General features: G+C 34.7%; 1 protein-coding gene across 2 annotated transcripts; it reads right to left on the bottom strand.

Moving 5' to 3' along the window:
- Positions 1 to 7,602: 7,602 nt before the first annotated feature.
- Positions 7,603 to 14,236, bottom strand: kcnk1a (potassium channel, subfamily K, member 1a). Of its 2 annotated transcripts, NM_001098753.2 has the most exon segments (4): positions 7,980 to 8,361; positions 10,902 to 11,297; positions 13,454 to 13,816; positions 13,909 to 14,236. In NM_001098753.2, coding segments are annotated over 3 exon segments (1,017 nt in total). In that variant the 5' UTR covers positions 13,809 to 13,816; positions 13,909 to 14,236; the 3' UTR covers positions 7,980 to 8,095.
- Positions 14,237 to 15,845: the final 1,609 nt, after the last annotated feature.

Here is a 15,845-nt window from a genome sequence, read left to right as displayed (position 1 = left end):
AACTGCTGAAAGCATCACATTTTCCAAGTAGCAGCTGAAAACACAGCTCTTTAGATGTTCACATCCCAAATCTGCTCTTCTGGATTGAGGTCGAGTGACTGTGGAGGCTTTTTGAGTTTAGTTGACATTCTGAGAACTAGCTTGAGGTATTTTGAGCTTTGGTGTATTATCCTGATCAACCATCTTTCAAATGAAGCAGCAGAAATTGAGATGTCTAACTTTGAGCCCAAGCAAATTAAAGACTCAACCTCCTTCCTCAAATTTACAACATGGGGAAAAATTTGTCATAATTTTGGACCGTAGGTTGTGGCATTTAAAGGATGCTAACTTGGTATACCCAAAATAGCCAAAAAATTAGTTACCCACACCGTTACACAACCAGCAGCAGCCTGAGCCTTTAAAACAAAATATCACACGTTCATGCTTTCATGTTTTCACTCCAAATTCTGATTGTACCATAAGAATGTTGAATCAGAAATCAACGGTGCATTCCAACTGAGATATATTACTTTCTGAAGGGCATTTTGAAGTGAAAACAATTGCATGTAGCCACCATATTAAAAAAAAATCCAAATTAAAGTGCTCAAAAGAACTTTGAAGAAACTTTCGGAATGATGGATCCTTTCCGTAGGATATTTATTTACCTTCAGAAAGGCTTATTCCTATGCCCAAATGCCTTCAAAGTTTCCACTCTGAAGGCTAAAACCTTGGAAGAATTGGAGCATAGGGATGAGACCATTCAAATAGAATGCAGTACAAATCTTATCATATCAAGCAACATTTTTTCAACCTGACAGGCTTCTGCTGCTGTAGCTCATCAGCTTCAAGGTTCAATGTCTTGTGCATTTATAAATACTCTTCTGCAGATTTTAAGTGGTTAAAATTAGTTGAAACAACAAAATTCCTAAGTTTTTGTGACAAAATAGTTGTTTTATGTTCAATCCACTTAAATTCATAAAAGATGATTAAGTTAAAAATCAATTTGTGTTGGGACAACATGAAGGAATTGTGTGGAACCCAGCATTATTTACAGTGTATCTGTTCACACTATAAATATCAATGGCTGCTGGTTTCCACCATTCTTCAGTAAATCTTGTTTTGCGTTCAACAAATTTTTATTTTGAGGTGAACTATCCCTGCAATATGTTATACTCTTTGCAAGCAATTGTCTCATTTGTGAAAATTTCTGAGTAATTTTATAAAAGTAACTACAATAAATTATGCATTACCAAGACCTCCTGAGGCACGAAAACAAGATAAAATTACCATTTGCAGGTTAGTAGTGCATCTAAAATAAAAGATTTCTCATGGCTTGAGGGAATTATTCATTTTTTGTAAGAAAAAACTCAAATAAATCTATTCAAGCCAAATGAACAAGCTCAGTTTTCCCAGTAATAGTATCCTATGCTTTGATAATGAATGTGACATTCAAATGAATGCCTAGGAGCAACTTAGGAATGACTTTTACAGTTTCTCACACCCTTAGTGACTGTAATCCGTCCTGTTTAAGTTTAACAAGGTGAGCACAGCTGCAGGGTCTTGTTAACATAACCTCGGCTCAATTTCAGCACCACTATTGCAGGACGGCATCACATTCACTCCCAAACAGCAGAGTAAATATCTCTTTAAACAGTGCTGAGCAGGCATCCTGATAGACTGTCAACAGACTCCACAGCTGCTCAGCTCAACAAAGCCTTTTCGGCCTAGCAAAATTATGCCAATAAACATCTCTGAGGGTTGGAGGAGATGTGTTTAGTTTGCATTTATACTGTGTTAAAGTTCTGCATGTACACAACATCGCGATTGGTTGAATAATGGGGACAATGCTATCACAATGTACTGTTTTTAAAGTGCTTCAATATACAATTATTCAATAGTCGCACAACATTAAGCATCTTTAGTAATTGTAATGGTTTCTGTAGTATCATCATGTGACAGTGAAAACATTCAAGTTTGGCAAACCAGAAATAAAGTTAATTTTAATATATATAAAAACAGAAATTTTTAATTTTAATATGAAATAATATTTCACAATGTTTCTGGGTTTTACTGTAATTTTGTGCAATTAAATTAATAATAAATAATGTACAATATTATTCAGATTCCGATATTGAATGTACAACATCTTGTTATAGGCAGTAGTGGAAAGAGTACTGAAAATTCACTTAAGTAAAAGTACCATTACTTGCCTAAAAGTGTAGTTCAAGTAGATTCAAAGTATCTGTTGTAAATATTACTCAAAGTATGAGTAAAAAGTTGATTTTTCAAAAGTACTAAAGAGTAGTGAGTATTACTCTGTAAAAAGCTGATGGATTTACATGTAGTTTGTGGATGTGTGTAAACGTAACATTCTGTAGTGCATTTAGTTATTGCCCAGCAAGCACACAACATCATCAGATGTTATAATTAGGTTAAAGCCGTGACGTCAGGTGACCAAAATTCAATGTCTAGCCAGCATCTAAAGGCAACGTCATTTTGATGTCCAATAATGATATTTGGTTGATTTTCGGTTGTGTTAGAAAGTGACCAAAATCCAACGTCAAGCCAACATCTTAAACCAACGTTATATTGACGTCAAACACAGACACTTTTCCGTCAGGTATGGTAAACAAAATCTAACGTTTGATAGTAGTCATAGTAGTAACATCCACATGTCAAACTAACATTATTAGACGTTGATATTTGACATAGGCCTGACATTGAGTTCTCACTACAATCTGATTCTTATTTCCAAACAAAATGCAATGTCCCCATGACGTTAAAGTGTAATGTCAGGGTATATGCAGGACCCCTAAAGGTAGTTTTAAAGCCTTTTAAGATTTTTAAAGACCTCTGAATATTTTAGGACCTCATCAACACTTAAAGTTCTGATGAGTATCAAACCTTTAACTTAATAAACAATTGGTAATAAACAGTTGTTAATAAACAGTTCATCACCTTGGAATTATAAGGTTCTATCTGTGTTCTGTATGATTTTGAGAAAATGAGCTTTAAAGTTTTTGCATTCCATATAGCAAACAGCATGTGTGGAACATTTGTTTTTTAAATAAAAAGTCCTAAAATGTAAACAACTTATTAAAAAAACATTCCATTATGTAAATAAGCTGTTATTTAATAAGAGTGTCAATAACTCAATTTTGACAAAAATGTAGATATAAGATAGAACCTTATAATTCAAAGGTGACACGTTGTAGGTAAATAAATCTATAGAGCACAACCATGCAACCATGCAACAGAACTCAGATGAGCTCAGAAGAAACAATGCTTGAAAGGATCAATTACGCGTTTTTTTGCAGCAACAAGCTTCAGCCACTGTTTAAACTCATCTTTCTCCAACAATTTTCCCTTTTGCCTTCTTTTCACTCTATGGTTTTGCTACATGTGAAGAGCCAATAGAGCACGCCGTTGTTAATATGAGGAAGACAATTTTATATATTTAGGCTTGTTTGGAGTCAAACACTTTAAGTGAAGTTTATTCATAAACTAATTTCGAGAGGATCACAATTATGATTGAACACGGCTGGTTCTGCATTAGCATGTATGATCCACCAATCAGGCCATTCCTAACCCACTATAAAAATCCAGGAAGAATCCCCCTTCCACCCCTACCACTTCACCTTTCCCTCCATAGGGCAGCATGGTGGCCCAGTGGTTAGCACTGTTGCCTCACAGCAAGAACGTCACTGGTTCTAGTCTATTAACAGGCCGGCGGTCATTTCTGTGCGTAGTTTGCATGTTCTTCCCATGCTCGCGTGAGTTTTCCCTGGGTTCTCCGGTTTCCTCCCACATTCCAAAAACATGCACAACAAGTGAATTGATCAATCTAAATTTAGCACTACAGTCAATCTCTCATCCTGCAGCATATCTCTTCATAGCATTCATTTTAGTCATCAGATCATATGAAGGGAGGAGTTGTCGAGATCTACCTGAGCTCAAGGCTCCCCTCTCGCCCTGCAAACGGAGGGGAGCCCAGGGCTCAAGGACCTTTTGAGCTCAGGGCTCTCTCCTGGGACAGCATGCCAAACTTGCTTATAATCAATCATCAAGTGTGAACTCTTGAAACAAAATGTAAGACCTTGTAAAAATTCGATTAAGACTTTTTAAATACCGTTTTGATACCTTTTAAGGGTCTTAATTTTCTCAATTGATTTATCAACTTTTAAATCTTTTTAAGACCCCGCGGACACCCTGAATGTCAATTTGACTTCATGTTGATGTCTTGTGTCAGCTGGTTGTTTAAGGCCATTTTATTCATAATACAGTAAACATCCGTCGTCTTCTCATCAGTGACATGCATCTAAACAGTCTCTGGGTCAATGCATGTAAAGATTTTGGACATCTTCTTGGACACTTTTAATGCTTCCAAACAGTTTGCTGCAATTATAAATTGCCCGTGTCTTGAGGTAGTTCATAATAATGCAATTTACTTTCTATGTGCACGTTGATTGGACAGGAATCACAGGACTGATTTTTCTAATCACCATAGACAAGAAAAAATAAACCAATGACTGCATGTTGAAGAAAAGTAGTGGAGTAAAAGTACTTTACAGTCCAGTACAGTACTATTTACAATAGTATAAGTATTTGTCATTTGTTACTTTACACCACTGGTTATATGTTGAAAAATGCTCAAAAACACAACCAAACTATATTCTCCAGTTTATTGTTTTGTTAAAGTGCGACTTAAAACATCCAACAAACGAAAAAATTTCAGCATCTTTAGGCATGTGCAATAAAATAACAATATATAACTGAAAACTACAAATGAATGATTAAATAATATGCATTTCCTTCAGGACATACCAAGTCACTCATTATGAATTGAATGCTCTTTGCTGTGCAATACAACAGTACAGTAACTCACTTAATGCACAACAGCACCTAGCGATAGTGAATAATGCCTAATGCAACATACGCCACTGCTTCAAAGGAGCCAACATTACCCCGCAAGACATAAACACCCTAGAATAATGTATCAAGCAGATTATTGATTGTCTGATGCCTCTACCTAAAACAGATTTAAATTCCCTTCATGTGTTAATTAAGGAAAACATTTACAAATAATGTCACCAGGGACCTGCCCCTGTCTTTTCAAAAAGAATTTAGTAGAAGAAAAATATAAGGCAGACAGAGTTTATGACAAAGCTTAAAAAAACTTGGATTAATCAGACTTTCAAGTAATTCTGAGCACAACAACAAAACTTGCATAAAGATGCCCTTAAAAATAAAACATGTCTGATTTCCTTCAATTAGATGGAATGTTTTCCAACACTAAGTAATATCTACAAACTTAACCTGTAAGTAACCTGAAAACATGATTTACATTAATACAAGTGTAAATCGGTAATACGTGATCCCATTAAAGTCACTTAACAAGAACAGCGTATGGAATATATAGACCTAGTCTAGGACCACTCACCAGTTAACTATTATTTTCAGACAGGACGGATGGATTGTTACATACACACACAAACCCTGATCACAAGATGTTTCTCAGTTCAGTAGCTTCATGAACAATGGTATATAATGTGATTTTGGCCACATACACACTGTAAAGGATCAAGCTAATTGAATTGCCAATTTAAAGTTTACCCAAAAATGTCCTGTTTAACTAAAAGTGAATGTTTACTCACACTGGGCCATGAGGCCTCGGCCATGAGCTGAGCAGTCAAATAGGATGAAGGTCCTGTATTAACATCTATGTTGTTCCTGGAGCATAATCCTGTTTGAAAATGTAGTCCATACCTAATCCCTACCATAAACCTACCCACAATTTTTCCCTAAATCTTAGGGGATAAATATTTGGATAACAATGATGTAGAAGCACATAATCCTAAATGTAAGCCTAATTTTAACATAAACTGTATCCCTGAAATCTGATTGGTTGATTGGAATGGTTTCAGGGCCAACATGGATGCTGATCCAGGAGTGAAATCACACTAATCTGAGTAAAATATGAAATATGCCATATAGCAACCGCACTATTCCACTCATAGACATTCCTATATATTTCTATTGTTTAGATGAAGGGTTCACAATTACCCAATTACCCAAAGTTGCAAATGTGGTTTTAGGAGACAGAAGGCTGTTCAGGTATATGACTCTAAAGTTATTTCAGCAATAATAGTTCACCCAAAAAAATTATTTACCTTCATGGATTTCTTTCTTTTGTTAACCCTATTATGGGTTTTTAAAAATGACCTTCCTTGCTGTGTGTAACACAGCACTGAGTAAATGAAAACATCCATCTGAGGTTTAAAACTGAAAGTGCACCGTGTTTAAAAATATTGACTCTTTAACGAAATAGTCCACTCAGTGTTGAATAAATGAATCAAGTTGAGTTCGGATCTTTTGCTTGAAAGCGTCAACATCGATACAGTACATCACCAAATATGTAGTTCCAGATCCGGGAAAATGTGAACACGCTTTCTCTTTAGACACTAGCGGAGCACGGAGGATCACGGGACTGATCATGATGCGAAGATGTGGGGAATAAAGGGTTAAAGTTCATTTTCACAACAACACAGTATAGCCAACCTAATGCTTTGTTTGTTCCTGACGTTTTTCTGATTTCTGATACAATAATCTACACTGCAGTGTGGCATTCACCGGCCAATTGCTATTAAAGGACGGAGCAGCAGAGACTATCATGTAAGGGACTTTAACAGGAACTTTGTCAGTGACTGTTACAGTTCAAATGGACCAGTTTCTTCTTCCTTCAGGTCATAACAAGTGTAATTAAAATTTTTGCCTCATTTTGTGTAGTTTGCAAAATATGTGTTTAATTGTGTGTTATAAGTTGTAATCGCCCCACGTGTCTTGTAATCACTTATCTATTATAGATCAGTGCTTGTATTGTATCTCTCTGGTTAAACAATTATGGCTATTCAAATATTGTGTCCAAAACCATGTTGAAAACGCAACACCTGCAGCTTCCTTTACCGATTAAAATGCATTTCTGAACTTCCTGCTGTTTGTCCCCATGGCCACCATCAGCTGTTCCTCACACACGCGGCGCAGTCAATTTTTTAAAAATAGTTTAACTTTTGCCACTGTGTTGACTAATATTAAATGTGTGTCCTTGTTATTACTTGGGGTTAGCGTTAAGAGTAGAGTAATATGCTGGTACTTAACAGCATTGATTTATTGCATTCCTGCATTGGGCTCTCACATACTCTGTGCTACTTCATAACAGTGGTGGGCGTTTCTTTCTGTCTATCGCTGAACGCAGTCGACCAATCACACCAGACTGGGTCATTGGTCCAATCACAGCAGATTAGCTTCACGCTAAGGAGGGATTTGTGAATATATGAATCGTTGAACGAATCATATGGGAGTCGTTGGGATTATTCGGTAAAAATAAATGCACATTATAAGACAATGAAATAATTTTTTGACCTTGCATGCATATCAGCCTGTTGTTGGAGACCCCCAAAACTAAATTATGACCTTTTATAAGCTGTATCTACTGAATTCCATAGTAGGAAAGGCCAATACACGATATCTGTGGTTACAGGTTACCAGCTTTGCCTTAAGATATCTTCTTTTATGTTTAACAGGAGAAGAAACTCTCCAGAAATGTAGATGACAACAGAATTTTCCTTTTTGGTGAACCAATATTGCTGAAATAATTTGAGTCATTATTTATAAGGTTAAAAAAGGTACATAATGTTGGTTTGACAACTAGTTGTTGTGTTTGGTTCAACACACTGTGTAGAATCTTGCACTGGGACAATACATTCCAGAAAGAATTAAGATGCATTCTAAAAATATGAAAATTGCTGATGCATAATGAGTTCTTGATTTATCGTCCCAACCCTGGTAACATTTCTGTGAATGCTTTTGTTCCAATCTAAATTAGTTAAATTGGTTCGCTGAATATGCTTGTCACTCTCATAAACTACTGAATTTAGCTATAGTGAGTATGTGGCCATTGTGTTTTATACAAATGTTTTGCAATAAATTACCTTTAGTCTGTATTTCAAGTATTCATATCTATAGTAGATTTTAGTTAACTTGACAGCAGAGTACACTAACAATACATTATGCTCTTAATGGAAATGTTTTTGAAAAGTTAATGAATATAAGGGAAGACTCATCGCTCCAGTGATCCATTAGAGGTAGCAGTAGGTGAGCCGGACACAATATCATCAGGAAACAGTTCAGTCTTATCCTCTCTGAATGAGGCTGCCTGGTCGGACACAGAGGCAAAAGAGAGGTGATCGTGATCTACGATGTTTAGCTGGTCCTCCGTTTTTTGTTTCCTCAGGTAGAACATTTTCCTGAGCTTCTTCAGCTGCTGAAGCTCACAGAAGGTTTCCAGAACCACCAACATAGCGATCAAGCCCAATATCAGGTAGACTGTAAATGAGAGAGACAGCTGGAGTAAAAAACAATGATAATGTAGGGTTTTCTGCCCAATTAATTGTTTTAGTAATTTCATGACAATGCATTTTATTGTAATGAAATTGTAAATTCTGATACTTTTACTGTATTTTCTATCAAAAATGGCATTGGTGAACATAGAGGCTTCTTTCGGATATCTAAAAAACAATTCAACTCAATTCTTTGCATTTAGCATTCATAGTTATACTTGAATATATATTTAATTTTATTGTTTATTTACTATTAACATTTATTTATGTATTTATTTTTGTTTCGCACTGTATTCTGTCTTTTCCTTTGTCCCGCCTTTAACTTTATTCTTGTCAAAATGTCCATGAATGCTTGCAACTTTCTGAGAGTTTGTTATTGTATGGGTGGTCTGCCTGTTTATTTTGATTACTTTTGACTTTGTTTATGTTTAGGGAGGTAGGGAGGTATGTTTAGGGACATTTACAGGGTTTCTGCAGGTTTTATCAAGTCAAATTTTATACTTTTTAAGACCCTTTTAAGACCATTATGAATGAAATTTTAGACTTATAAAGGGCTAAACACTAATGATTATTGTTTGCCATAATAATGTAATTATTTCTTAGCAACATACTATAAAGTGACAAATCAAGAAAACTCTAGTTGTATACACTACTTTCAACATAATATTTCTTTTTTTAAATGGCTTGTTTAACATTATTAAAAAGTATATTTATTGTGGAGGCAATTACATAAATAATCAAATATATATTTTTTGGCTTTTGGTACAAAAGCATAAATTTCATTCAACCTAATGCATTTTTCTTATAATCACGAGGAACTGTGTAATTGTTTTGAGTTTTCTTTCCCTGATTTTATTAAGATGGATTGCTGGTGATAGGATGGATGTCAGCCCAATTGGGTAGCTTTACTTGGACAGGAAAACTAAGACCTACAACATAACATTTCAGTGAATTTAAGACCTAAAATTTTGTTTTTGAAATTTAAGACATTTTAAGACCCAGCAGACACCCTGTATTTAGTTTATTTACTTTGCAGATTCTTTTGTTTGTTATTATGACCAGTGGCCACCCTGAAGAGATGCTTATTTAATTGCTTCTTTTTTTTCTACAATAAATCTGTTCAATTACTCTCAACGGAGTGTCTGCGATTGGTTGTCGACCGAAGGGGATCTTTTGCATACGTTTTTTGTTGTTTTCACTTGAGAAATCCACCAATCACAACCTTATTTCATTTAATATGCCCATGTTGTTTTCCCCTAGACTTGGGTCATAATATCTGAAAACTACTAATTGCATTTATTCCCAATTAAAAATAAACATGTTGTCCTTTAAAGATTAGACATGTTTATATTCATAATTAGACAGGACAATCCCAAAATTTTAACATTAGAAAAGTTTAGAAATGGCAACATGGTGGCGGAGTGGGTAGCATGTTTGCCTCACAGCAAGAAACTCGCTGGTTCTAGCCTCTGGTGGATCAGTTGGCATTTCTGTGTGGAGTTTGCATGTTCTCCCCGTCTTGGTGTGGGTTTCCTCCGGGTACTCTGGTTAACCCTGACAGTCCAAAGACATGCGGTACAGGTGAATTGGGTCAGTTAAAAAATTGACCATACTTTATGATTGTGTGTGAATGTTTCCCACTGATGGGTTGTGGCTGGAAGGGTATCCGCTGCATAAAAAATATGCTGGATAAGTTGGTGGTTCATTCCACTGTGTCGACCCCAGATTAATAAAGGGACTGAGCCAAAAAGAAAATGAATGAAAAGTTTAGAAATCAATAATTGGTGGAATAATCCTGATTTTCAACATTTGAGAATGTTTCTTTTGCTTGAAGAAAATAACAAAAGCACTCTGAATGAAATTATTTAAACTGAAAAAAATTATGTCAGACCTTACAAAATTAAATTCACACACAAATATACATAAAAATGCACATACATTTACACGCATACAGTGCTCAGCATATATAATTACACCCCTCACAAATCTCTCATTTAAATTAATATTTTCTATGTAGGTTACTTTACAATATTATATTTGTGCATATACATTAGTTTAGTTAGTACTGAAGCCAAATCTAAAGGCTTTCCTAACAAATTAACTTATTAGAATGGTCCAAAAAAATAGTACACCCATATTTATGTTATAGAAAAATATTAAAACACATTTTTAAAAATAGCAAAAGTCAAGAGAAGCAAAAAAAATACACAATTTTGTTGATTTTTTTCACAATATTTTGCATAGATTTAAATGTATTATTTTTTAATTTCTGTGACCAAAATAGTATTTTAATAAATATATCTGTTTTATAAATCTGTTTTGTTAAAATGCACCAATATATATTACCCATATTTACAGAAAAAAAAGGATAAAAATATTTATTTCAAAATGGGGTGTACTCAATTATGCTGAGCACTCTATAATGTATAAATTTACCATTTAAATTCAGAGAGATTGTCTCTCTTAAGTTTCCCATAGCTGTACATCTCTGTACATCAGTAATAATAAATCTGATTGTATACTTACAAGTAATGCCCAGTTTATAAAGTTCTCGGAACCTCTGATGGTAACCCTCTCCTGGCACATAGTCCCCTAAGCCAATGGTACTAAGAGAGATAAAGCAGAAATAGAAGGACTCCAGGAAGTTCCACTCCTCCTCCAGCACAGAGAAGATGATGGCAGGTATGAGGAAGAAGCAGGAGACAGTTATAATGGCCAGTAGTGTGGCGTGCATGGCAGCCAGCAGAGGTTTGGAGGTGCCCCATCGCCGGTGCAGGAACTCTATGGGCCTGCGAGTGCTGAACTCCATGATCCTCTGGACCACCGCCGTCAGGAACAGCAGGGTGAACGGTATTCCCACCACTGAGTAAATGATGCAGAAGGCCTTACCTCCATCTGATAGAGGGACAGTGTGCCCATATCCTGGAAAATAAAAATATGTTGAGGTTATTTAAAAAGGTTTCCTCTGTATTGAGACAATCACATTTAGCATTTACCCAAAATTAAATACATGCTTAAAGGGACAGTTTAAGGGATAATCAAAATGAAAATTCGTTGACCACTCACATCAATAGAGAATATCCAAAAATATACCATAAAAGTCAATGGCAACACCAGTTTTCAACATTCTTTAAAATATCTTCTTTTGTGTTCAACAGAAGAAAGACACTCAAACCAGTTTGGAACAAGTGGACATAGTGCTAGGTAATATGACAAGAATCTCATATTATAATAGTCATGTCATATTTTGATGACAATATATATATATATCACAATCTAGATCTTTGTAAATTCAACCAATTAATTGTTTACATATATTGAGATTGTGAAAAGGACTATTTATTTTTTACATTTTAAGTATTTACTCAAAAATTTACTCATTCATATATGATTTATTTATAACTTTAAGAACTTCAGTGGAAAAGTTTGAATATAAAATAAATATTAATGAAAAAAACACTTTTCAAAAATACTCAAATATTTAAAAATGACAGGGCAACTTACAATATTGCTACATAAAACACAAATTCTAAACATTGCACTTTCAAGATTGCAACTTTTTCATCATGCTATTATACACATTTCTGCATCTCTCTGTTGGCAAAATATTGCTTTCATAGAGATGGTGAAAAAGTATTACTATTAACAATGTACTTTGTGACATTACAAAATAAACAACAGAGAATTTTAATTGTGCAGTGATCTATCCCTTTAATCACATAATGAAAAGTCACCATGCAGGAACGTCAAGGGTGTTGCCCATTGTAAAACCTAAATCCTGCTGGATTAAGTTGCATAATCCTTGGAAACACTACACACACTCCCTGAATATCCTTCAGACACCCTTCAAATAGTTACAGCTCAATTAATTACAAAAGCAAAAGGGCTCTATAGGCAGTATGAATATGTGGGAGTGTACTTGAATTGCCTATTTGCCTTACAATATTAATAATTTAATTATAGTCATGTTTATTTATGGGGATAAAATGGGCTAAAACAAATTAAAAAAAAGAAAAAATCTGGATTTTGAAACTTATTTGAATAAAAAATATATAATAGTGTGTAAAAAAAACTGCTTATTAAGGAAAGTGGCTCATTTGACTTCTTAAGTGTGATTTCTAGACCTGGAAAAGTCAAGCTAATTAATAAAGTTTGCTATTATTATTAATAATAATCATAAGTTATTACCATGATGTTTAACAAAAAAAAATTTATCAAACAACTTTTTTATCCTACATGTACACATACATATATATAATACAACCCCCCCTTACCTCGTACTTTTATGTATGCTTATGAGAAGTAGTCTAATGTTGATATTTTTAACATCGATATTTTTAACGTTAACTCAATTACAATAACACTGTTAGTCACTTAACAAAATGTGATTTTTGTTGAATCAAAATATGATAATGAAGCCAATTAGAGCAACATGGTCCACGTAGAATACCAGTATAATTATACATTTGAGTGTTAATTTCTTACTGTATTATATTTAATTAACAAATAAATACCAAGAGTATATAACAATATACAATGAGTTTGAAGCCTTTTTTTACCTTGCCCAGTTAGCAGGATATACAAGTACTTTATTTACCTCACTTTTATTTCCTGTATTTAGTACAAGTGCTTTATTGTATCTTACAACTGCTAACAAACAGACCATAAAGCTTTGTTGACTTTTGACTCTTTATGGAGGGAGAGAGCTCTTTGTTCAAATGCAGCTCTCTTAACTAAAGTTATATCCTTGTTTAAAGCTCACTTAGAGCTTGTACAAATATAAAATAACATTGCCTTTGTTCAGCTATAAAACAAGACTATCCAAGCTTCCATCCGTCTGCTGAATGGATGCTTTAACCAGAGGTCTCAGAGAGGACATATCGACCTCACAGATGATATCATCACACACTGGCCCCATCTGTCATTGATCTAGTGTAAATGATTGTAGACTTACTGATGACACACTAGCCTACTGTATATCATGTAAATCAACAACTGGGCTACAATACAAAGTCTATATCGTGCACTGTGTGCTGTTTAATACTCAAGATTTAAAGAAAGTGTGTTCTTAATCTTACCTGTCGTGGAAAGCACAGTGCTGGCGAAGAACAACGCTGAAGTGAAATCCCAGTTCCAGTTACTGGAGGCATTATTAAGAACCGACACACCGTAATTACTCGCTTCTAACGCTTTGATCAGAAACTCTTCCAGTCTGTCATTGGACAGACATTCATTGTCCTCCAGAAATTGCTGTTTCACTGTCCGAAGCTCTTGTCGAAGCTGCTCTTCATACGGCAGCTCCACCGCGGAAAACACCAAAGCCCCGAAGATAAGATATAAAACATACGCCAGCACCAGAACTAAGAAATACCACGTAGACTTGTAACCGTCAATGACACGCATACACGAACTTCCCGACAGACACTGAAGCATTGTCTCTGCTGGAAAAAGATAGGTGGGATAATTAACACAGGTAGCCTACAGAAAAAAAAACACTTGTTTGTTAAAAATAAACGAGAGCAAACACTCTTACAGCTGTATTAGAGTAATAATTTCCTGTTCGTCTCCTGCCTGTATTGCGGAGCTGATGTGACGGAGACGATATCGAGGCGCGTTGTTACTAATCGTACTATGGCGAGGGTGTTTCCATATTCAGGAGTTAAAAACGCAACGCTACGTTTCCTAATTCATATTCACGAGCTCATCCGTCGACATTGGACGTTTGTCGGCGAACGTCAGTATTGCTAATTTAATATTCATGAGATGTCCTTCGCCGTAGTACGATTCGTATTTTGCGTCAAACACATGACGCCTCGTTCCTCCACGCCTCACCTTACGCAGGTTAGCTCTTCATCGCATTTATCACAGCGGGCGCACCCATTTGCGTTTATAGGACAGATAGTGAAGAGGCTGTCTATAAGAGGCGATGCTGTACGTGAAGTTCCATTATAGTCAACAACTATTGTTAACTACCTGGAAAAGCAGGTTTGACCAGGTGTGTACTGGATGGTCTCATGGAAAAACAAAAGCGAACTCAAACTAGTGTTACTGGACCACCCTGTTTCAGTATCCAAAAGATTTTATTTGTTGCAATATCTCTATAGCCAAATCATTTGTGGGTTTAAGTTGTGAGGAGGCTTAAAGCAAACTTTTTCCAGTCTATCATCTGATCAATGAGTAAATTATAAAAGTACCTTATAAAATGGTCCAAACAACTAAATTTAAAAGTCATTAATCAAACTGATTAGGGGAGAGCAGGACACAAAGTAACACTTTTTGGTTGTGGCCAAATAATGAACAAAGTTTTTACCAACTACACACAAACCTCTGCTACAAATGACCACTGAAAGTATGATCACCAGACATGGTTTACGGCAGCATTGCCAAAAGTACCAGGAGTAAAAATTACTATTTTGCCTACCTGCAGGGCAAGTTGTAACAGCTGGGTTAGTTGTAATGCTTAAAAAGCCAGATTTCACACAATTAATTCAAATTCAGTTTACTTTAAATAATATATTTCCTCAGTACTTGTTTTTTTTATTTATCTATTGGTTAAACACATTTGGATTTAATTGCATTATTATCAATTATTATACAATGCATTTATTTGCATTATTAGCAACAAAATAATTCTTTTCTATATATTTTTTTTCTATTAAAAAGCATTTTTATATAAAAGTTCTCAACATTACACTCAAAATTCAACATTCAGTTTGTTTAATTGGTGTCCAACATTGTGTTGCTTATTTGTTATTTGTAAAACTGGCTAGCAGTCACTCTGTTTTTTTACATCTTTCAAAATTGTTCTTTTATCCTAGAAGACGGTCATCACAACAAAAATACAAGATTTTATTTACATACGTTCACGGAGCTTTTTCTTTTAAATAAAAAACAGAATATAATCAATAATACTTTTACCTTGAAAAAATGGTTTCTCCTGTGTTTCTCATCTAAATTTTGCCAAACTTTTTCAATAATTGGCAGATAGACTTTTGCCAACATTGTGGTGAAAAATCTCAGAAGCATGCCATGGTTAACCCTGACCAAATACCTTAAAACTCTGTTACATTTTACCCTGCATCACTTTGTGCCCAGCATTCCCCTAAACTTAAAAATATGAAAAAAAAGTTTGACTCTGAAATTAACTCAATTATCAACTCAACATCAAATTATTTATTTAATACATCCCAGCAACTCAAATCATGAACATTTTAGAAAGATTATAATTTTAATTGAATAACAAAAATTGGGCCTTTAATCACAAGTAGATATTTTTTATGACTTTTAGGGCAATATATAGCACATATGGAATATAAGTTGCATTCAAAGGAATAGTTCACTCAAAAATGAAAATTTACTATTTACATTTATGAGTTTCTTCTGTTGAACAAAAAGAAGATATTTAGAAGAAAGTTTAAAACCTATTACCATTGATTTGCGTAGTTGAAAAAAACTAATATAATGGCTATC

This window comes from Danio rerio, chromosome 12 (genome assembly GCF_052040795.2).
Source record: "Danio rerio strain M-AB ecotype USA chromosome 12, GRCz13ab, whole genome shotgun sequence".
In the NCBI taxonomy this organism is placed as follows: Eukaryota; Metazoa; Chordata; class Actinopteri; order Cypriniformes; family Danionidae; genus Danio; species Danio rerio.
This window is presented reverse-complemented; position numbering and strand designations above follow the sequence as displayed.